The sequence below is a fragment of the Kogia breviceps genome, chromosome 3, assembly GCF_026419965.1.
Source record: "Kogia breviceps isolate mKogBre1 chromosome 3, mKogBre1 haplotype 1, whole genome shotgun sequence".
NCBI classification, from domain to species: Eukaryota; Metazoa; Chordata; class Mammalia; order Artiodactyla; family Physeteridae; genus Kogia; species Kogia breviceps.
The window spans coordinates 142771117-142794953 of record NC_081312.1 but is presented as its reverse complement, the minus strand read 5'-3'; the positions used below and the strand labels follow the sequence as shown (position 1 = coordinate 142794953).

Genomic DNA, 23837 nt, shown 5'->3' with positions numbered 1-23837 from the left:
TATTTTGTTGAGGTTTTTTGCATCTATATTCATCAGTGATATTGGTTTGTAATTTTCATTTTTTGTAGTATCTTTGGTTTTGGCATCAGGGTGATGGTGGCCTCATAGAATGAGTTTGGGACTGTTCCTTCCTCTGGAAGAGTTTGAGAAGGATGGGTGTTAGCTCTTCTCTAAATGTTTGATAGAATTCATCTGTGAAGTCATCTGGTCCCAAACTTGTGTTTCTTGGAAGATTTTTAACCACAGTTTCAATTTCATTACTTGTGATTGGTGTGTTCACATTTTCTATTTCTTCCTAGTTCAGTCTTGGAAGGTTATACTCTTCTAAGAATTTGTCCATTTCTTCCAGATTTTCCATTTTATTTGCATAGAGGTGCTTGTAGTAGTCTCTTATGATGCTTTGTATTTCTGCAGTGTCCATTGTAACTTCTCCTTTTTCATTTCTAATTTTATTGATTTGAGTCCTCTCCCTTTTTTTCTTAATGAATCTGGCTAAAGGTTTATCAATTTTGTTTATCTTCTGAAAGAACTAGCTTTTAGTCTTATTGATCTTTGCTATTGTTTTCTTTGTTTCTATTTCATTTATTTCTGCCCCAATGTTTATGATTTCTTTCCTTCTACTAACTTTGGGCTTTGTTTATTCTTCTATCTCTAGCTCCTTTAGGTGTATGATTAGATTGTTTATTTGAGAGTTTTCTTGTTTCTTGAGTTAGGATTGTATTGCTATAAACTTCCCTCGTAGAACTGCTTTCTCTGCATCTCACAGGTTTTTGATTGTTGTTTTTTCATTGTCTTTTGTCTCTAGGTATTTTTTGATTTCCTCTTTGACTTCTTCAGCAATCTCTTGGTTACTTAGTAACGTATTGTGTAACCTCCAGGTGTTTGTGTTTTTTGCGTTTTTTTTTTTTCCTGTAACTGATTTCTAATCTCATAGTGTTGTGGTCGGAAAAGATGCTTGATATGATTTCAATTTTCTTAAATTTGCCGAGGCTTGATTTGTGACCCAAGATGTGATCTATCCTGGAGACTATTCCGTGCGCACTTGAGAAGAACATGTAATCTGCTGTTTTCGGATGGAATGTCCTATAAATATCAATTAAATTTATCTGGTCTATTGTGTCATTTAAAGCTTGTGTTTCCTTATTATTTTCTGTTGGGATGATCTGTCCATTGGTGTGAGGTGTTAAAGTCCCCCTCTATTATTGTGTTACTGTTGATTTCCTCTTTTATAGCTGTTAGCATTTGCCTTACGTATTGAGGTGCTCCTATGTTGGGTGCATATATATTTATAATTGTTACATCTTCTTCTTGCATTGATCCCTTGATCACTATGTAGTGACCTTCCTTGGCTCTTGTAACATTATTTTAAAGTCTATTTTGTCTGATATGAGTGTTGCTACTCCAGCTTTCTTTAGATTTCCATTTGCATGGAATATCTTATTCCATCCCCTTCACTTTCAGTCTGTGTGTGTCCCTAGGTCTGAAGTGGGTCTCTTGTAGACAGCATATATATGGGTCTTGTTTTTGTATCGATTCAGAGAACCTGTGTCTTTTGCTTGGAGCATTTAATCCATTAACACTTTTAAATATTTATTTATTTATTTTTGGCTGCATTGGGTCTTCATTGCTGTGCACGGGCTTTCTCTAATTGTGGCGAACAGGGGCTACTCTTTCATTGCAGTGTGCAGGCTTCTCAGTGCGGTGGCTACTCTTGTTGCGGAGCATAGGCACGCAAGTTTCAGTAGTTGTGGCTCACAGGCTGTAGAGCACAGGCTCAGTAGTTGGGGCACATGGGCTTTGTTGCTCCGCAGCATGTGGGATCTTCCCTGACCAGGGCTCGAACCCATGTCCCCTGTATTGGCAGGTGGATTCTTAACCACTCCACCACCAGGTAAGCCCCTAATCCATTCACATTTAAGGCAATTATCGATATGTATGTTCCTATTACCATTTTCTTAATTGTTTAGTGTTTGTTTTTGTAGGTCCTTCTCTTCTGTTTCCCACTTAGAAAAGTTCCTTTAGCATTTGTTATAGAGCTGCTTTGGTGGTGCTGAATTCTCTTAGCTTTTGCTTTTCTGTAAAGGTTTTAATTTCTCCATCAAATCTGAATGAGATCCTTTCCGGGTAGAGTAATCTTGCTTGTAGGTTCTTCCCTTTCATCACTTTAAATATATCATTCCACTCCCTGCTGGCTTGTAGAGTTTCTGCTGAGAAATCAGAAACTGTTAACCTTATGGGAGTTCCCTTGTATGTTGTCCTTTTCCCCTTGTTGCTTTTAATAATTTTTCTTTGTTTTTAATTTTTGTCAATTTGATTACTATGTGTTTTGGCATGTTTCTCCTTGGGTTTATCCTGCCAGGGACTCTCTGAGCTTCCTGGTTTGGGGTAGCTATTTCCTTTCCCATGTTAGTCAAGTTTTCTACTGTAATCTCTCCAAATATTTTCTTGGGTCCTTTCTCTCTCTCTTCTCCTTCTGGGACCCCTATAATGCAAATGTTTGTGTGTTTAAGGTTGTCCCAGAGGTCTTTTAGTCTGTCTTCATTTCTTTTCATTCTTTTTTCTTTGTTCTGTTCCACAGAAGTGATTTCCACCATTCTGCCTTCCAGGTCACTTATCCATTCTTCTGCCTCAGTTATTCTGCTATTGATTCTTTCTAATGTATTTTTCATTTCAGTTATTGTATTGTTCACCTCTGTTTGTCTCTAATTCTTCTAGGCCTTTGTTAAACATTTCTTGCATCTTCTCGATCTTTGCCTCTATTCTTTTTACGAGGTCCTGCATCATCTTCACTATCATTATTCTGAATTCTTTTTCTGGAAGGTTGCCTATCTCCAATTCATTTAGTTGCTTTTCTGGGGTTTTATCTTGTTCATCTGGTGCATAGTCCTCTGCCTTTTCATTTTGTGTGTCTTTCTGTGAATGTGGTTTTTGTTCCACAGGCCAAAGGATTATAGCTCTTCTTGCTTCTGCTGTCTCTCCAGTATTATGTTGAATAAGAGTGGTAAGAGTGGGCATTCTGCTTGTTCCTGGAAGGGCAAGTATTTATTTAGCAGTGGTTTAAGGACAGAACCCTGGCTGGGTATGTCTTGTAGTCAGAGTTTTATTTCCCCATTGACCTGTAGCCTGGTTTGGCTCTTGGAACTGCCTGATTCAGCTCCTGGGGCTGCCTAATTCAAATGGCATTCCTGGAGCACCCCAGTTAGTAGAGGCAGCCTAGTAAGCTCCAGAGCTACTGCATAAGATTGATAGATTCTTACTACCCAAAAGAGCTTGTAAAAATGGGAGAGGGGAGGCTGAAGTCCTCATTCTGAAGAGGGCCCTCCTTTTCCTGACACAAAGGCAAAATACTATTGCCAAAACATGTGATGTACTACCTAAAAGAGGTACACAGAATTCACAGAAAGGTGTGAGATAGGCAGGCTGGCAAAGACCTTGGTGGGTCAGTACCAGAAAGTATCTGGAAAGAACTATGTTGGGTCAAGACATGAGGTGGAAGAGATCTTAGGTATGTTTTGAAGGGAAGGGGAAGTGAAGTCTTGAATGCCAAGCTCTGTATTAGACATTTCACCAAGTTTCATCTGATTCTCACAACAATCATATGAGATGGATATTCATTTGTTCAATTTAAGAGAAGGAAATTGAGGCTCCCAGAGATTAAGTGAGCTTCCCAAGTTCACATAGCTCATAACTAATAGAGAATCAAATACAGAGCCAACTGGCTCCAAAGCCAGTGCCCTTTCCATTACACTATTCTGCCTCTCCCAGTGCTTCCAGAAATGGCACAGAAATTTTTAAGATACATGTTCATGGTCTGAAGGGGGCAAGCACTAATCATCTGTGCCTCCAGACATAAGGAGTGAAGGGAGGACATTGATCCAGAAGAATATCTTAGGGAAAGTGGAACAAGGGTAAAAGCACATGCCCAGAAAAGTTTTACAGTTTCAGGACCTAGACATATGGAGAGATAGGTAGAGAAAGGGATTCTGGTACTAGTTTGATTTGTTTAGCCAGGTGTTGCCCTTTGGCAAGTCACTGAACCACTCCTTATTTCTCCATCAGGAAATGAACATGCAGAGAATGGGACCAGTAGTGGTGCAGACCCCAGGGCTGGGGAATCTCAAAGGAGATGAGGGCTAACAACAGTGTCAGGAAAGCTGAAGGGCCCAGGGTACAGGCTGCAGCCATGACCTCAAGCTCCAGAGGTGACATATTGATTACACATGAGCTCATTCTACTCCCACATTCCATAGTCCTTCCCTCCCCTCAGGGCCAGCCTTTGATTGGAATCCCCAGGATTATCTGGGGAACTGGTAATACTACCCACCAGTGGGGTACCCTGGCTGCCTTCACACCAGCCACTCCATGGCTGGGTAGTTGCCTTTCCTATTCTTCAGCCAAGAAACACTTGCAATCGTCTATTTAGCAATCGTCTATTTACTTGCTTCCACCATATGACCATGAACTTCTTGAAAGCACAGTCTGTCTTCTTTACTGTTGTATCCACTACATTAAGCACAATCCCTTCCACATAGTACCTGCTCACTAAATATATGGTGGAATGAATGAATGGGATCATGTGCATCCTCACCCTCTAAGATGTAAGATCTAAGGGGGCCCAATGACCTGCCCTCTCAACCCCAGGTTACAACCCAAGGAAGCCCCAGGGATACTCAGCAGTTGGGTGGGCTAGGACCATTCCCTCACCAGGCAGCCCCTAAACTCCTGCCCTAGAGATCCTATCCCAAGTGCTTCAGATCACATTCTCCCACCCTCAGTTTACTTTTGCCTTAAAGAGCAACACTAGAGCTGTTTGGCCAAGTTCATGCTTAATGCATTCCTCATACTGCAAGTGTTTCTCTTTGCAAAGCATCAGGCTCAGATTCCAGTGCAGGAGAGGGCAGCATTCCTGTGGGAACAGAGCCAGGAGTCCCCAGGTCGCAGGTGCTCTCTCACTTTTCTTTTTGCCTGATTAGCTCTGGCCTCAAAAACACTTCTCTCTGGCATCTTTTATTTACTGAAAGTCAGAGATAGGACAGTCTTAGGACTCACACATCTCAGAACTGGAGGGACCCTGGAATCTTCTCCCGACCTCTTGGTTTTCCAGAGGTACAAACTGAGACCCGGCTGGTGTGGGGAAAAAGCCAGGTCTAGAAACTTGGTCCAGCTGACTCAGAAAAGCTGAGGACATCTCATGTACCACCATGGATACCTCACAGCTGGCTGGTCCAATGTCCTCATTTTCCAGATGAGGAAACTGAGGCCTAGAAAGTTAAATGACTTGCTCAAGGTCAACCCGAGTGAGTTAATGAGAAACCAGGACCTACGGAGATCTGCCAACACACAGACACACATAGTCCACCAATAGCTAAATATGAGTGAGATAGTTCTGAGTGTCTAAAGCCACATTGTATATACAAGCAGATACAGCAGACCCAAACAAGAATGTGCTCAGTTGCTTACCTCATGTGGAATGCCTTCAAGTCAGTCTCTCAGTTCTCTTCTAAGTCACCATAAATGCAATTCAATACAGCCACACTCTAGACCATGGGAATGCAACTGTGAAAAGACTGATTTCAGGGACCTCATGGTCAGTGAGCCTCCCGTGGGGTGCTGAAGACCTGGCAAAGGACATTTATGGGTCAGTCCTGGTGGGTGACTTTAACTTTCTGGTCTGCAAAAGAGCCACTCTCAGAATGAGGCTCAACTCAATTACTTCCTGTGTGACCTTGGTCCGACACTTATCTTCTCTGAGACCCAGTTTCATTGGGGATAGCACCTACTCACAGAGGTATTATGAGGATGGGATAAAATACAGAATTCCAAGTTACTAGCAAAAAGTAAGTGATAACCACGTAAATAATCCTTTAACCAGCCTTACCAATTCCTCCAGCACCCCCTCATCACCTTTAAAGAGAGCTTTTGGGTTTTATGGATTCTCTGGGTTGGTAATAATTATGACTATACCTGTGGGGGACTTGTAAGATTGCTTCAACTCCCATGTCAGCAAAATGATCCCACCATTTAACCAAGCAATTCCACACCAGGTAATTCATGCTCATGGAAATAATCCTCTGAAAAGAAAAGCTCTCTGTGTGAAGTTCACTGCAGCTCTGTTTAGAAAGGTGAAAAATTAAAAACACAGTGCTTGTCCCAGTTAGGGAAATGGATACATAAATTCCAAAGCATTCCCTCAGTGGAATATTACTTAGCCTTTAAAAATGATGAGTATGAACACTGCAGGGATATGGAAAGATGTTTATTACATAATGTGAAATTTTTAAAAGCAAAAAGCAGTTATATCTGCACAGTTACATGAAAAATATATTTGCTTCTGGATACAGAATAGAAGCACAGGAAAATAAAAAGTCAATCCATTAGGGTGATGAGAATATGAGTCTATTTTTTAAAACTTGTTTTTTGCTGTTACTCCACTTTGTGCAACAAATACATTTTTTAAAGAATAGGGAAGAAAATTCAATACGTGCTCCAGAAACAATTTAGCTGAAGGCAAGTTTCATTTGTGGGAAAATGCCTGGCATGGAGTTGGTACTCAGGAAGTGTTGGTAGAGAGAATGAATGAGTAAATAAGTGAAGAAGCGAGTGAACAGAGCACCAAAGCTGTGCCATTGGGAAGGATTAGACAAGAAAGATTAGACAAGAAGGATTTCTGTCCTCTTTTCCCACTTAAGCTACTGGCTCAAGGTCTGTTTGGAAAAGCCATCCTGGGTCTGCTCTTCCTGTGGAGCTGAGAATAAGAGGATAGATGAAGCACTGCACATCTGAGCAGGCTCAAAGGAAGCTAAAGTATGCACAAGGCTTAGCAGAGTGTCAGGCACATAGCAAACAGCCAGCAAATGTTGACCACCGTTATGACCATCAGTAGTGGACAGAAGCAGAACCAGTCTAGTAGAGACCACCTGGGTCTCCACAAAAGAGAAGTGTTATCTTGGGAGGAGGCTGGACTGGGGCAGAAGCCCAGTATTCAAGTCTCCTCGTTGTTCTAAACTACCTGTGAGAGCTTAGATAAGTGAGTTTGCCTCTCTCAGTCTCAGCTTCCTCATCTTTAAATACTAGAATAATTTATTGAGGTATTATTTTGAATTTATTTTCCCACCACCACCATTCCTTAGTTTAGAGATATTTTCAGGACTCAGAAGCAGAAGCCACTTGAATCTAACATATGTTCCTATCTTTTGTAAAAGCCTAAATTCATCAAAAAGATAATTCTAGGTATCCCCAAAAGGAGATGAGAAAGAGAGAGGATGCTTAACTCTCTGACTGGGAGAGGATAGGGGCTGGTATGTCCCAAAGTAGCAAGAACCCAGCCAGAGTTTCCATGACACTCCTAAAGGAGGAGGTGGTGTGGTACCCTCCTGCCTCAAAGGGCTTCCCATCCCTTAAGTACAACCCCAAAGAGTGAAACTTCTGAGGACTGTGTAAAATGGGACTGAGCTTCTTAGCAGGTGGACCTGATATAAAAAATAACCAGTACAGAGAGATCTTTGCAAGAAGTTGGGAAAAAAGAACTCCACCTAAACTGCGCAGGATGGGGACTCAATGCCCCATTTAAGCTGATAAAAGAAAATAAAGAAATGTGCTACTTGTCACTCACTTGAGTTTTGTGGACCAAGATCTCATCAGTGGTGAGCTTGTTTTTTAACTGATGCTCTTTCAAAAACAAACAAACAACTTGATATTTAGCCAATTTCCATGGTGTAAATACTCCTATATGGCCAATTTCAAACTACCAACACTAAATTACTGAACGTGGAGAGTTGAGAAGAAGTGCACACAATTGAGTCTTCTGAGCCGGCTCCCACACACACCACTGAGATTCACACATTATGAGCTTTCTATGTGTAGAGCGCTCTCAAAGATTTTTCTCAGCACTAGGATTCCAGTACAGTAGGTTAAGGCTAATTCATAATGGTTAAAGCCATTCACTTTATCAAGTGTAGTCTGCTGATTTTATTTATGTTGAAATATGGCCTAGTGGAACTGCTGACACTTCTACCTTTGAAGAACACCCCTCCCCAAAAATGAGCCATCCCCTTTGTCAATAAATAAAAATAAATGTTCCAAACTGAATCTATTCCTTCCTTTGATTAAGTGGTCTTGTGACTAAGAACAGACCATGCATCATCACTAAGGGTTACTAAGAGGAAGTCCACATATCTTTCCTTCAAGTTGTTTTTTTTTTTTTTTTTTTTTTTTTGGTGGTACGCGGGCCTCTCACCGCTGTGGCCTCTCCCGTTGCGGAGCACGGGCTCCGGACGCGCAGGCCCAGCGGCCACGGCTCACGGGCCCAGCCGCTCCGCGGCACGTGGGATCCTCCCGGACCGGGGCACGAACCCGCATCCCCTGCATCGGCAGGCGGACCCTCAACCACTACGCCACCAGGGAAGCCCTCTTCAAGTTGTTTTAAAACAATATATTTTAACCTATAACTCATAATAATCCTAAAGGTAAGATTAGGACTATAAGATTACTTCTGTAAAATAGGACTAACTACTGCTAGTTCCATTTTATAAGTGAGGTACAGAGAGGTTAAGTAACTAACCCAAGGCAAGTAGCAGAGCTGGTATTCAATCTAGGTAATCTGAGTCCAGAGCATAGGCTGCTAAACTCTCCACAGCTCTATGTCTCCCTGTGCAGTAACAAGCCATGTACAGGATGTGGTCTCATCTTGGGTCTCTTCCATCCATGAGGCCAGATTAGAAAGCAGTCAGCAATCTCTCTCCTTTCCTCACCTAGGTATAAGGTACCCAATTCATCTTCTGGCAGCTGATTGTGGATGAGGGAGTGGGCCCCATTTTTCTCTTACAGGCACAAGTACTGCCAATAATAAAACAACTATTTCTCCCAGTGTGCTTGTCTCCACAAGGTGGTAGCTCTGGGCTGTAGTAGGACAGTGCTCCTAGAGCCCTTGACTGTGATACCATCTGACAATGCCCTAACCTCACAATTAGAGTGAAGGTCCTCTGCCCCCACCCCTTCTTCTGTTCCTTGGAAGCCTCACTTGGCAACTGTATAGGTCATGTCAGAGACAGGGCAGTGAGGGATAAGGGAAAATGAAACTTAAAGTCGGGAGCTGGACAGTTGTCAACATTCAAATAAAATTTTGAAACAAGAATGCTGTTGAGTTAATTTTTCTATCAAAATAACTCTTGGCAACTCTCAGACCAGGACTTTATGCCAAGATCCACCATTCCAAGAACTGTTGAAGAACCTGTGATTGTCCAGGTCCTGGGCAGCTTCCCCTGGCCTGACTCTGGTCAGATGCCAGCATCCCAGCCCTCTTAGCTGTGTGAGAATTCTCCTGGAGTTACCTCTGGTGAGGGAAGGAAAAACCTCTGGTCTGAAGATGAGGCTGACAATTCTGGCAGGTGTTGGAGGGGGTCGTGGAACTTGTGGTTTTATTACTCTGGTCACCTCTGTTGTTTGGGGGCATTTCCCACCAACAAGAGGATGCCTGAGCAGCTGTCTTCTGAGACTCAAGATGCATTTCCTATGTGACAACCAGGGGCCTTACTTGATGGGATCAGCCTTTATAAGACACAGAATGTGAGTCCTCTGAGCTTTACCCCAGTGACAGGAACAGAGTCCCAAAACATGGCAGGAACGTGGGTTGGGACTCCTGTCCTCCAGCAAAGTAGAAAGATGCTGGCTTGGATGTTAGGAGAGCTGAGTTCTTTTGATTCTGCCGTTAACTAGATGCATGGTTTGGGACAGGCCTGTTGGCCTCTCTGGGTCCCAGTTTCATCTGTAAAATGAGGAAGTTGGACTAGATCATTATTACCAATAAGAGTTCCATGGTGCTTATGGAATAATGGTTGGGGGTGGGAGAATGGCATCACCAAGCTATTTTCAAACAAATTACAAAGGGAGATTTACCACACACGGTCATTTCTTTGCTTTTCACTGTAATTCTACCTATTTGGTGTGGTAACACTGATTCTCTCCAGAGGACTGGAATAGTAGATTGATGGTGTTATCTATATCCTTACTAAATAAGAAAAGGAAAATGAGAAACTCCTCAATAAATGAGGTTGCTTGAGATACACAGAAAGAGAATTAAAAGCAGGCAGTAAATGCTGTATCACGTGGTCTCCAGTCCCTTTCCTCTCTAACCCTCTCTGACCAGATGATTTGGGTTCCCAAGTATGGACCCCCTAGGTGCCTCTAGTCATCCCTGCCCCAAAGGAACCTGGAAGGGCTTTGCAGGTATGCCTGGTCTCCCTGAGGTCCTGGAGGGCTGGGCTCATCCCAGACTGATCCAATAATTTGGTTCAAAGTCAGGGCTGGAGCTCTCCCTGCCAACTGACCTCAACCCCAGAGGACTCAGAAACATCTTGTCCTCTCAGGCCAGCCCAGCCCTGCATAAGCAACTGATGCAGAAAGACTGCCATGCAGCCTGCAGTGCCCAGGCCCAGACCCTGGGTCATGTGGAGAAATAACAGTATTGCCTGGCTATAGCTCATTTTCTGAACAATTCTTTAAATGTACACCTAGGGAACCACTACCACCATCAAGATATAAAATACTTCAACCCCTCCAAAAGTTTTCCTTTGCCTTTTCCATCCCCAGGCCCCAGGAAACCACTGATCTGCTCTCTGTCACTATAGTTTTGCCTTTTTCAGAATGTCATATAAATAGAATCACACAGTATGCAAGTTTTTAAGCTGGGCCTCTTTCACTTAGTGTAATGCCTTTGAGATTCATCTGCACTGCTGTATGTATCAGAAATGTGTTCCTTTTTGTTGCTAAGTAGTATTCCTGAGTATTATTGTAGAGTATTCCTAAGTAGTATTGCTAAGTACGTTCCATGGATATATCACAATTAGTTTACTCATTTATTAGTTGATAGGTATGGGTTGTTGCTAGTTTGTGGCTATTATGAATAAATCTTCTGTGAACATTTGCATCTTTGCATAGACATTTGTTTTCATTTCTATTGGGTAAACTCCTAGGTTTGGAATTGCTGAGTCTTATGGTACATGTGTATTTACCTGTATAAGGAACTGCCAAGTGGTTTTCCAAAGTGGCTACAGTATTTTGCAATCCCACCAGAAATAAATGAATTGTTCTTGTTGCTCCACATCCTCACCAGCGCTAAGTGTTGTCAGTCTTTTTAATTTTAACCATTTTAGAGGGGGAGAGGAGAGGTGGTATCTCATTAAGTAATTTGCCCAAGGTCACAAAAGTAGTAAGTATTGGAAATGGACCTCAAACCCAAGCCACATGGCTCCTGGTCTGGGGGCCTGACCACTACATTTGACAATCCTTGCTCTACTGACAAAAGTTTCAGTGTGAGCAAAACCAGACCTAGATCCTGCTTTCATGGAGCTTACCACCAAACCGGGGAGGTAGATATTTATGTAATGACTATTCAAATAGAAAATTACAACTACGAAAACACCTAAAAGAACAAATAATAGGGAGATGTGACCAAGTCAGGACATTTCCCCTGAGAAAATGAAGATTGAGTTTACATTTGGAGAAAGAGTGATGTTAGCTAAGCAGTTGGGGAAGACAGCAGAGCATGTCAGGGCAGGGGACCACACAAAGACTAGGCAGGAAGGAACATTGTACTTCTGCATTTTTATCATCTTTTCTCTTTTCATTTATTCACTCAATTGCCCTTAAACAAATTAAGGTGGCCAATTCATCCTGGTTTGACAGGACAATTGGTTATCCTACCTTGAACTGATCCAGAGTGGAATATGCCCAAGACCTTGGAACCACTTTAGGGAAGTAAGCCCCCATATCCCCAGAGGATTCCAGTACAGATGGAAAGCTCTTCTGAATGGCATACTTTTTCATAATCAGATTTCCTGAAAGAAAAAAAAAATTCTGACTTAGCCAGGGGAGTACAGCCTAAGAAGAAATTTTGGAGGAAAAAAAAAACTTTCCAGCAAGGAAACACAGCCTCTATTTACTTTTTTTACTGGAATCCACAAAAGGAGAAGCTGTAGTCTAAGGCTGCAGATGGCCAGCAAAATCATGCCAAAAGAGACAAAGAAAACAGAATAAATCAGATTTCTGAAAACGGCTTTCCTTCCATCTCTTATCTCATCACCTTATATGACAACAAAATGGTGAAAAGAAGAAAGCAAAAATAAACAAACAAAAAGAACAGGTGAAACAGGAATGCAAAAGAGAATGGGAAGATGGCAACCTTCTAAAGGTAATAAATTACTTCAGCAATTCTAGACCCCAAAGTTTTTTAAAGAACAGCTATAAAATAAATTCATTCAAGGCAAACTTAGGAATTTCTGCTGAGTTCAAAACAATATTCTACAGGGAACTATATTCAATATCCTGTGATAAACCATAATGGAAAAGAATTTGAAAAAGAATGTATATATATATATGTATAACTGAGTCACTATTGTACAGCAATAATTAAACACAACAATGTAATTCAACTATATTTCAATAAAAAAGAAAATAAAATAATATTCTAATGACCTGAAAAGTTATTACAGCCATATAAATCACCTCATAGGAGCAGTTTATGCCTTGGGTCATTTGAGTTCAATATTACAGTGCAGTGATGCTGGGGTGTCACAAGAGCTGGGGAATGTCACAAAGATTAGTAACTATATTGTCCAAATTGAGAAATCCAGGCATAGAAATATTTTTAAGATAATAAGTAAATGGGAGGGTGGGATGTTCAGGTCAGGGCAAAATTCAAGATGGCAGGAGTGGGAGAAGCATTGCTCACCCAGCCTTTGGTAGAATCTGCTTATCACCAAATATCAGCAACAGCTAAGAACTAAATCTGTGAAGACCCAGTAGGGACTAAATTCTTATTCAAGTTTTTCCATCCTGCTGTAGTTCTAGAAATTCTGAAGTCCGTGTCACCCATGTACAAATCATAGGCCTGACCATGGCAGCCAGGGACAGAGCTCTGGCTACATTTATCTCATAGGTTTGTTCCATCCTAAGCAGAGGACATGGCCCAGAGGATGTTCAGAGTAATCATGAAGTTATGATCTTCCAGAGGACCCCTCCCCTGGGTCTGGGAATATTTTCAGTGTGTTAACAAAGTGAAATCACACACACACACACACACACACACACACACACACACACACACACACACACACACACACAGAGTTAGAAATTTAAATAAGAATGTGGGACTTCCCTGATGGTCCAGTGGCAAAGAATCCGCCTTGCGATGCAGGGGACACGGGTTCAATCCCTGATCAGGGAACTAAGATCCCACATGCTGTGGGGCAGTTAAGCCCAGATGCCACAACTATTGAGCTCGAGCACTTCAACTAGACCCCACGCGCTCTGGAACCCACACGCCACACCTAGAGAGAAGCCGGCGCACAGCAACAAAACATCCTGCGTGCCTCAGCGAAGATCCCTCATGCTGCAACTAAGACCCAATGTAGCCAAATATAAATTTTTAAAAAAATAATAAATAAATAAATAATAAATCTTTAAAGAAAAAAATAAGAATGTGAAGAAATTTCACTAACAGCTCTGTGGCAGGAGGCATATTAATACCTGTGGCTCCTGTCATGCACTTGTATCCTCAGCACAAGCTAATACACGGATGGTACTTGACAAACATGGAACTGAGCAAAAGCACCCAGCCCAGGCATCACAGGCAGAAGACAGTTCCTGACTCCTATCGGGGCCTTTTACTGCAGAATCCTTGGTTCTCCCCTAAGCCAGCTCAGTCGCCTGCAGTCATCCACCTAATAATGTCCTTACCGAAAAGAAAATGAAATAATTTATTCTTTTTTTTTTTTTTTTTTTTTTTTTTTTTTGTGGTACGCGGGCCTCTCACTGTTGTGGCCTCTCCCGTTGCGGAGCACAGGCTCCCGACGCGCAGGCTCAGAGGCCATGGCTCACGGGCCCAGCCACTCCGCGGCATGTGGGATCTTCCCGGACCCGGGCACGAACCCGTGTCTCCTGCATCAGCAGGCGGATTCTCAACCACTGCGCCACCACGGAAGCCCAATAATTTATTCTTGTATGAAATTTTAGGAACCCTCAAACCTGATGGCTGACTTAGGAATAGAGAAATCACTTGCTTCAAGGAATCTAATATTAGAAATGTAATGGCTGCACCCAGCTTTTCCTTCTGACTAATTCTGAGGAAGTTTTGCTGTCCCAGGAAGTTGCTGTCATGCAGAGGGCAAACCCAAGCCTCTCCAGCCCATCAACTTGTTTTCCAGGTTACAGGGGCTGACTACCTCTGAAGGCTTTGACTGCCTACCTTAGTTGATATTCTCCCTCTCAAAATCACAGCCTTATCTCCAGATTCTTATCATTGGTGTGTCTTTAGCTCTTCTAAACATATGAGAAAAATGACGATTTCAGAAGACACACCTAAAGAAGGAAAAGCTCCTATCCGATACAATTACGACAAATTTCCTCACTCATAATGAAATCATTGGATTTACTAACCACTTACTCATGAGTTGTGAGGTTTAAATAAGTTCATACAAATAAGACTGCTAGAAAAGTGCCTGGCACAGAGAAAGCACTCAATAAATATTAGCTTTAAAAGTGCTGGGGCTTCCCTGGTGGTGCAGTGGTTGAAAATGTGCCTGCCAATGCAGCGGACATGGGTTCGTAGTCCTGGTCTGGGAAGATCCCACATGCCACGGAGCAACTAGGCCCGTGAGCCACAATTACGGAGCCCGCGTGTCTGGAGCCTGTGCTCCGCAACAAGAGAGGCCGCAATAGTGAAAGGCCCGCGCACCGCAATGAAGAGTGGCCCCCACTTGCCACAACTAGAGAAAGCCCTCGCACAGAAACAAAGACCCAACACAGCCATAAATAAATAAATTAATTAATTATTTTAAAAGTGCTGAATATCAATTTGGATATATATGCATATATAAAGAGATATAAATAAGATCACCCCTAAGGGGCTTCCCTGGTGGCGCAGTGGTTGAGAATCCGCCTGCCGATGCAGGGGACACGGGTTCGTGCCCTGGTCCGGGAAGATCCCACATGCTGCGGAGCAACTAAGCCCGTGAGCCATGGCCGCTAGGCCTGCGCGTCCGGAGCCTGTGCTCCGCAAAGGGAGAGGCCACAACAGTGAGAGGCCCGCATACCGGAAAAAAAAAAAAAAAAAAGATCACCCCTAAGAAGCAAATGATTCTACTTTGGGGAATCTTTACTAAAAAAACACTCATAGATTCAGACAAAGATTTATTTATAAAGATGGTCATCAGAGCATTGCTAGTAATAGGAAAAAAAAAGAAAACAGGAAACAACCTAAATGTCCAACAGTAATGAAACAAACGATGTCACTTTTCTTTTTTTAAAAAATACATTTATTTACTTATTTATTTTTAGCTGCATTGGGTCTTCGTTGCTGCGAGCTTTTCTCTAGTTGTGGCGAGCAGGGGCTACTCTTCGTTGCCGTGCATGGGCTTCTCATTGCAGTGGCTTCTCTTGTTGCAGAGCACCGGCTCTAGGCATGTGGGCTTCAGTAGTTGTGGCACACAGGCTCAGTAGTTGTGGAGCACAGGCTTAGTTGCTCCATGGCATGTGGGATCTTCACAGACCAGGGCTCGAACCCGTGTCCCCTGCATTGGCAGGCGGATTCTCAACCCTTTCACCACCAGGGAAGCCCTATTCCACTTTTCAAAAGCATGTTTTTAAAGAATTTCTAATGCTGTAAGAAAATTATCATGACAGGTGAAGAGGGATATAAAACCATTCACATGATATGATCTCAATTATAGACACCCCAAACAAACATCTATGAAACAAATATCTCCATAAGAATAGATCGGAAGGAAATACTCCAAATATTACTTGTGTGTTTTTCTGAGTAGTGAGATTCTTTATTCATTTCAGCATTTTTCAGATTGTATATCTACAATGAACATGTATTAATTCTACATATAGACAAAATTAAAAAGTTAAGAGTCTGTTACCATATCACAATACAAAAAAACTGTGAGTTCCCAGACTAAGTCAGTAGCAGGGGGCAGAGAAGATAACCCTGAGACTGTGTCCTCAGAATTTGGTGACCCTAGTGGGTTACCAAGGGGACAGAGAGGGTATTCCAGGACAGCTCTTAAGCTTTCTAGCTTGAGCAACAGCATGGACAAATGACGGTGTCACAAACCACAACAGGAAATGTAGAAAGAAAGGAAGAAGAAGGTTGGGAGGAAAGAAAATAAATTCACTTTGGCCTCACTGGGTTTGCAGTGTCAAAAGCATCCCCAGGTAGAGAAGCCCTGTCAAGAGCCTGTTACGGGCAGGGCTAAAGCCTAGGAAAGAGATTTTGGTATACTTTTGGGTGTGAGTCACAGTAGTGCATCCTTGAAGCTGTGGCTTTCCTGAGGATGCTCCAGTATTCTATGTGTCCTGTGAAGGGGTCAGTCAAACTCTGCTCCCATGGAGGCTCAGACACTTGGGGACTACTCCTTCCACCCAAAATGTGACCTAAAGTAGTCCTTGCCTCCTTCAGTCATAGGACTGCTGCGGGATTACAGCAAAGAGTCTTACAGAGACTCACTGTGACTTAAACGCTGTTTGGTGCTATGGGTGCTGCTTCCATTGAGGACTGCATTGCACTCTCAGAGTCAACCACATAAAACTTGCTACTGTACCATCACCATCATGGAAATAGCACCGGCTGGGTTCATCTACAGGAGATAGACATAGAAGGGAGAGACCAGATCAATATTTATTCTTTGGCCTCATCTATCATCAGCAGCTATGGAATCAGATCAGCAGAATCATCAGCATGGTCAAGCCCATCACTGAGAGTCACAGCTGAATATTATTCAGTCTTTAAAAAGAGGGAGATCTTGCCATATGTGACAACATCAATGAACCTGGAGGACATTACATGAAGGACAAATACTGTATGATTCCACTTATATGATGTATGTAAAACAAACTCATAGAAGGAGAGAGTAGAATGGTGGTTGCCAGGGGCTGGCAGGAGGGGGTTGAGAGTTCAGAGTTACTGTTCAATGGGTATAAAGTGTTAGTTATGCAAGATGAATAAGTTTTAGAGATCTGCTGTACAACATTGTGATTATAGGTAACAAAACTGTATGTACACTTAAAGATTTGTTAAGAAGGTTAAAAAAAAACTTGCTACTGTATATTTCATAGGAATAGTATTCAAGACAATGGCCGCTGCCTCGTGCAATGGCCTCTTTTTACAATAACCCACAGGAAAACCATCTCAGTCTTCAGGACCAGAAAAGTATGAGCAACTGGACAGCATGAATTCTATAACTGCTCCTGTTTCCCTCTTTGATTTGGCCAATAGGAAGCTCAAAACAAAATCTGTGGCCCATCTTCTGTAACCTTATATGATCACAGTTTAGGTTGCTAATCTATTAACATTTCTGTCTTTGTTGTTTTGCCACCTTTATTTTCTCTTTGTCCCAATTTCTTCAACTATGAATTTTCAAGAACCACTTAAAGTCAAAATTTTCCTTCCATGTCATGCCCACCTTTTCACTCTGTTTCTATCTCCTGGAGTTGCGCAAAAGAATCCTAGGCCCTCTTCCCCACAGCAGCCCTTCAGTGCTCAGGTCCTCCACTAAATCTTATATTTTTAGGCACCGGAGCCCCACTTTCTTCAAAAATTTCTCCTATATGTGAGCACCTAAAGAATCTTTCATCCTTCCAGACTCAACTGATGCCTTATCTTCTCTTGGCATCTTCCCTAAAGCCCCTACTCAGGATGTCACTCCACAGCAGTATTCACAGCAACCTCATGTGATGGCTGATTTTCATGCTTTCTTTCCCACTGGACTGGGGACTCCTGAAACGCAGATGTCAGGCCCTATTCGCCCCCAACTGGTACTTGGTCAGGGCTCAGGGCATAATATAATAATATATGCTTAATAAGTATTTGTTGAGGAAGTAAATGAATGAATTAATATATATATACAACCTCCTCACTCACACACATGCTAAAAGAAAGCCAAGCTCCGAGGAAGAAAAGGGAGAGCTCAGGTCAGTCCAGGTGTTTGTGAGCCTTTCCATCTGACAACTCTTTTTTCCCTAGGACTCTCCTGAACAGATCTGAGGTCCCAGGCACTGGGGCCAGAGCTGATTTTCCCAGCTAAATCCAGGGTAACTGGGATAAATTTTCACAGAAAGAAAGAATTTCACAGATCAAAAATGCAAGATGCTGGATGCTCCAATCTGTACTTATTTTAACAACACACATTTATGTGGGTCTAATTATGTGCCAGGCATTGTTCCGTGCTCTTTACAAGTATCATCTTATTTAATCCTTGTAATGACTTCACAAGATGGGTATTATATCTATCCCCATTTTATTTTCATATAGTCTTTTTAGCATTCAAGTCAGCTATCCTGAAAAGAAGGAAGATATAGCTATTCAGTCACTGAATAAAAGAAAATTAGTTACCTTGAGCTCCAATTCATAAAGGGCCGACAAATCGAATGATAGCCTTTGATCTGAGACCTGGACCCCACAGAATACCACATCGCGCACTTAATCACTTATTAAGCATCCTCAGCTCTGTCCTCCGTGAGTTCACAGCCTGGTGGAGGAAACACCACGCATCCAAACAAATAAATTACCTTAGGATCAGAGGTCCAATACGGTGCTGGCAGCAAGAGGAAGTAATTACCTCTGGCTAGAGGAGACAGCCTCCTGAAGGGGGTGATGTCTGAGTTCCATTTTAACATATGGACCAGGGCAGAGCAGCAGAGAGAGAAGCGAGAGTGCAAAGAGGCAGGGATGTGAAATGGCAATGGGCTGGGAAACGAGTGGCAGTCTGGTGTAACAGGAGAGCGTAGAGAGGGGATGATTTGAGGGATGAGGGATCGTCATTCAGGTGATGGACTTGGCTGCAATACCAAGAAGCTTCAAGATACTAACGGGTATAATAGTCATTTCTGTTCTAGCAGGTGTGAGGGAGGGTGGTGAGATTAAACAGAGAGAGACCAGTTAGGAAGCTGTGGCAATAAACCAAGCAAGAAACAGTGTGCACCTGAGCTAGGGCACTGGATTCTAGAGATATTAGGGAACCTGAAGCTTTGGACTGATTGGATGGCTGCTAAAACAGTGTAAGATGACACCCGGGTTTCTGACTTAGAGACCAGGGGGGCAGTGCATGCAATGAGATGGGGAGCACGATCTGGGATTATGCTTTCGGGAATGAGGACAAGCTCAGATAGTCTCTAAGCTTGGGAAGGGCAAACTGGGCGGCAGAAATTTTCATTATCTCAGAGAAGTTACTCAGATTCTCATCTCCTTTTTAATAAAATATAATGCATTTCATTCTGTCATCATAGTGAAAAATCATTGCCCTCTCCTGGGAATGAATAACCTTTCAAATTAATAACCTTTGGGTAGGAAAATTGGTTTCATTAATACCTCTCCTTGCACTTTGTAGTTTCATCATCTCTCTGTCCTGCTGTCCCCTGAAACCAAAAGCCCAAGACTTATTGTCTGAGAAGCCTGAATGACTTTATGCTCAAAAAGAATGATCAGGGTTCTTAGTAACTGGACTGAATTGAGTTCACTGATCAAAAATGCTGGTATGGCCTTGTGTCTACCCCTTAGCCAGAGGGGAGCCCACCCTCGGCTGGAAGGGACTGTGAGAGCATCCTCCCCCAGCTCTTGGTCTGATTCCTAATCTTAGCAGAAAAGACGTCACCCAACTTGGGATGCCACACCTGGGGAACACGGCCCCTCCCTCAGGCTCCACCCAGCTGTATCTCTGACTGACATCGTGGTCTTGACAGCTGTTGGGCTGCCTCAAAGAGCTGGGTGATTGCCCCTCCTCCACAAAGTGTCTCAGAGTCAGCGTGAGGCTCCCCACAAAGAGAAGCTAGATAGCCTTTCAGGAAAACAACAGAAGGTATAATCATAAAAGCAATCTTTTTCTCCCTACCCCACCCTCACACAGTCTATGAAAGATTCCGGGTGTATATTCATTTATCCTTTTCTGCTGAAAACTCCTTAGCAGCATCTTATCATCTAGAGCATAAAGTCCAGACTCCTCAGCATCAAGGGGCCCCCCACACTCTGGCTTCCCAGGCTTCGGCTTCCTTCCACCCACAAGGTCCCATGCCTCTGAGCCCTTACTCAGCTGTTCCCTCAGCTTGGAAAGCCCTACTCCTTCCACCCACTCACACATACCAGCAAGCCCTCATTCATCCCTCAGGGCCAGCATGAGCATCACTTTCCCTGAAAAGTCCTCCCTGCATGCCACTCCCCATCAAGCAGAATCCACCACTCCCTCTGTGACCCTCCCCACCCCAGTCCTACCTGGTCAATGCAAGACTATGTGTGAGAACAGGTTGAGCCACAGGAAAGAATGCGTAGTGTCATCAAACTAAGATGCTCTATGTGCTGTCTCCCTAGCATACGGATGTAGGGAATTCAAGTCAGAGAGACAGTGTCCAAATCCTACCACTTATTGGCATCATGATTTCGGGCGAAATACTTATCCTCTCTGAACCTCAGTCCCAATTGCCTCTCCCATATTCCCACTGTCCTGGAGTTACTCTAGTGTCTGACTGGCTGATCCTATCGTCACTGGGATATCAGGATGGAGGATCTGGTCCTCTCCACCTCTGTGTGGGGTCCTCCTAGGTCACCCTCCATCATCTCCCAGGAAAGAAATGGCCATTCTGCTGGAAATAAAATGCTCTTTGGGGTTCCCCAAAGCCACAGTCCATGCCTACCTCCAGCACCTTGCAGTAACCCCACTGCCTAGTGCTCTTAGAAACTTCTGGCTTGTCCCAGAGCTGGCAGAGGTGGATCAGGTGCCAGGTTAAACACTGTCTCCAATTTTATCTTCCAGAGTCATTTGGAAGGAGATCTCGAGCTGTTGAAACAAAGGAAACATCACAGGAGACAAGAACCAGATTTCTGCTCTTTAAAGAAGAAACCGATAAGGGCTGTCAGATTCGGCTCAATCACTCAGACACATTACAGCAGTGCAGCTTCAACTCCTCTCTGCCTCTGGTGATGATAGTCCACGGGTGGTTGGTAGGAAATGCTGACATGCCTTTCTTCTCTCTACTTTTACATTTTCTTCTGTTTCCCTCCCTAGTGTGTTCAATTGTAATAAAAAGATAGGGAGCTGGTGATAACAACTTCATGCATAATACTTTTAAAGTACATTCTAATTTTCCAAGTGCTTCCCACACACATTATCTTATTGATTATCTCAATTTCATGAGTAAGCAGGGCAGAGAAAGTATAATTATCTCCACATTTCAGATAATAAAATGTGGCTCAGAAAGGTCACACAGCACATAAGGGCCCATAAGAGATTGCAGTTCATGAAGGTGAATCTGCATGTTTCCCAAGAGGAGGTAGGAAGCCAGAAGATATAGTCTCCCAATAAAATATTATATTTTTAAGGGTTAAATTCAGCTGCAAATAACAGAAATCCAAATTGGCAGTAGTTCAAATAAAACAGAAGTTTTTTTCCATTTCATACAACAGTCCAGTATATGTAATCCAAAACTGAATAAACAGCTTTGGTCACTGAAGTCCTCAAGGGCCCAGCTCATTCCCTGCTCACTATTCTGCTATCCTTAGAATATGGTCCTTATCCTCATAATCCAAGATGGCAGCTAGAGCACTAGCTATCACATCTGCATCCCAGGTAGCACAAGGTAGTAAAATGTAAACACAAAAAAGAAAAAAAGCAGGGTTTTAAAAAAACAACTATATTGAGGTATAATTCGCATTATACCATAAAATTCATCCATTTAAAGTGTACAATTCAATGGCTTTTGGTATATAAGTGTGTTTTCTTAGGTTAGCTTCCCAGAAACATCTGTGAAATGCTTCCAATTACATCCATTTGCCCATACCTAGAGGGAAAGGTGGTTAAGATATGTAGCCTCTTAGAGAAAGTGTAGCTTTTTAGTGATGCTAAAATTCTATTACTGTGGAAGAAGGGGGAAAAGAATATTGTGGGCAATGAGTGAAGTCAAACAAAAGTTTCCAAGAAGAAATTCTGCCTTACTGGTTTCTAGGCCACCCACGATTTGAAGCTTGGTTTACACTGTGAAACCTCTAGAAATCTGGGGTCTATTTCATGACTTGAAACACCCTTTCCCTACCATCTAATTGAAAACTACTCTGTAACCCCCGTCTATCCTAGCTTAGAGAGCAAAATGAGCCCATCGGCCCACCACCACTCTTTCAACATGTATTCACTCATACCCTCCACGTGAACAAAACAGACCCCATGCCTGGCCTCATAGCGTAATGGGAACCACATGACGCCATGTGGGTGTAGCCACAAGGTGGGTTTGCCATCCCAGAAAAGCACACAGGCTCTTGTAGCCTGCCAGCAGCTTCCTCCTAGGATTTAAAGGAGCCCCACCCTAAGGAAGGGCGAGGGGTGTTCCACCACAGCACAGGGTTGGCAGTGAAGGTGGTAGGGGCTTTCCTGCCCCTAGAGAAGAGACCTAACACAGATGAGGCCCTATAGGAGCTAAGCCATTTACATTAGACATCAGCTCATTTAATCCTCCCGCCTCCCAACACAGCCACTTGAGTTAGTCTCATCTCTCAGATGAGGAAACTGCAGCTCAGAGATGTCAAGCAGCTACCACAGTCACACAGCCCTCAGTAGACAGAACTCCAAAACTAGAACCCTCATGCTCCAAAGCCCACACTGTCAAAGACTCCATTACATCAAGCCTTTGTCAAGGATGGGTTTGGCAGGGTCCCCATCACACAGCAGGCCTCACACTGCAATCTCCTCACTGCAGCTCTCTCTAGCTAAGCTAGGAGCTCCATCCCTGTTTCTTTAAAAAAAAGAAAAAAAAAAAGCATGGAATTGGAGACAGAGGGTAGAACCCTGAGATGAAACCTATCTTAAAGGAAACTAAAGATCAGACATGGAAGGAGTTCTCTGGTGGTCCAGTGGTTAGGATTTGGCGCTTTCACTGTGGCAGCCTGGGTTCAAGCCCTGGTCAGGGAACTAATATCCCACAAGCTGAATGGCATGGCCAAAAAAAAAGATCAGACATGGAAAGCTTTCCCATGGGACCAGAGGGGGTAAGGATGGATTATTAGAAGGCCAGTCATTGTAAGGGAAGACCATTCCATCTCTTCAGCTGTCTTAGCCAAAGGGACCTTCCCTTACAAGAGAAAAAGAGAAAAGAAATTGGGAAGGAGAGAATGCATCCAGAGCAGAGCTTTGGGGAGAACAGGGCTGTGGACTTGGTACCTGACTTGAGGTAGGGACTTGAGCTGAGAGCCTTACAAACAGCAGGGCCGGCTCTCCCTGCCTCCCCCTTACCTCTGCTTGTAGCTCCTTCCACATGACTTCTCTCCTCTTGGCTCAGGCTGTGACTTCTGCCTAGAGTATCCCTTCCCTCATCTCCCGCCAGACAGGATCCATTATATATTAGGTGCTCCAAAAATATCTGTTAGCTGAAGTAATGGCTGACCTCATATCTTGTTTATAGACATGAAGATAGCAGGGTCCTCTTACCAGGATCCTTCTACTAGAATGAGTTCTTTGTTTTCAAAATCTTGTGTAGACTGGAATATATCTACTATTGCTGGTAATAATAATAATAATGACAACAGCAGCAGCTGCAATAACTAACATTTACTGAGTCCTCACTATGTTCCAGGTGCTAAATGCTTTACATCTATTAACTTATCTCATATTCACAGCAATCTTGGAAGGAGGACACTATTATTATCCCCATTTTCCACACAGGGAAACTGGGGCACTGAAAAGTTACATAACTTGCCCAAGGTCACTCAGCTAGTAACTAGGAGAGTCTGGATTTGAACCCAAGGTGCTACATCCACATAGAAGGTACTGGGTAGAAAGACATTTATTAAATGAATGCATCTT

The 23837-nt window shown here is 43.0% G+C and overlaps 1 protein-coding gene across 1 annotated transcript in view; it reads left to right on the top strand.

Moving 5' to 3' along the window:
• LIPC (lipase C, hepatic type) overlaps positions 1 to 23837 on the top strand; it is a 158575-nt gene that overhangs the window by 108830 nt on the left and 25908 nt on the right. The window contains exon 2 of the mRNA XM_059056339.2: positions 20802 to 20989. Within this exon, the coding sequence (XP_058912322.1) occupies positions 20802 to 20989 (188 nt within the window). The remainder of the gene's footprint in view (positions 1 to 20801; positions 20990 to 23837) is intronic.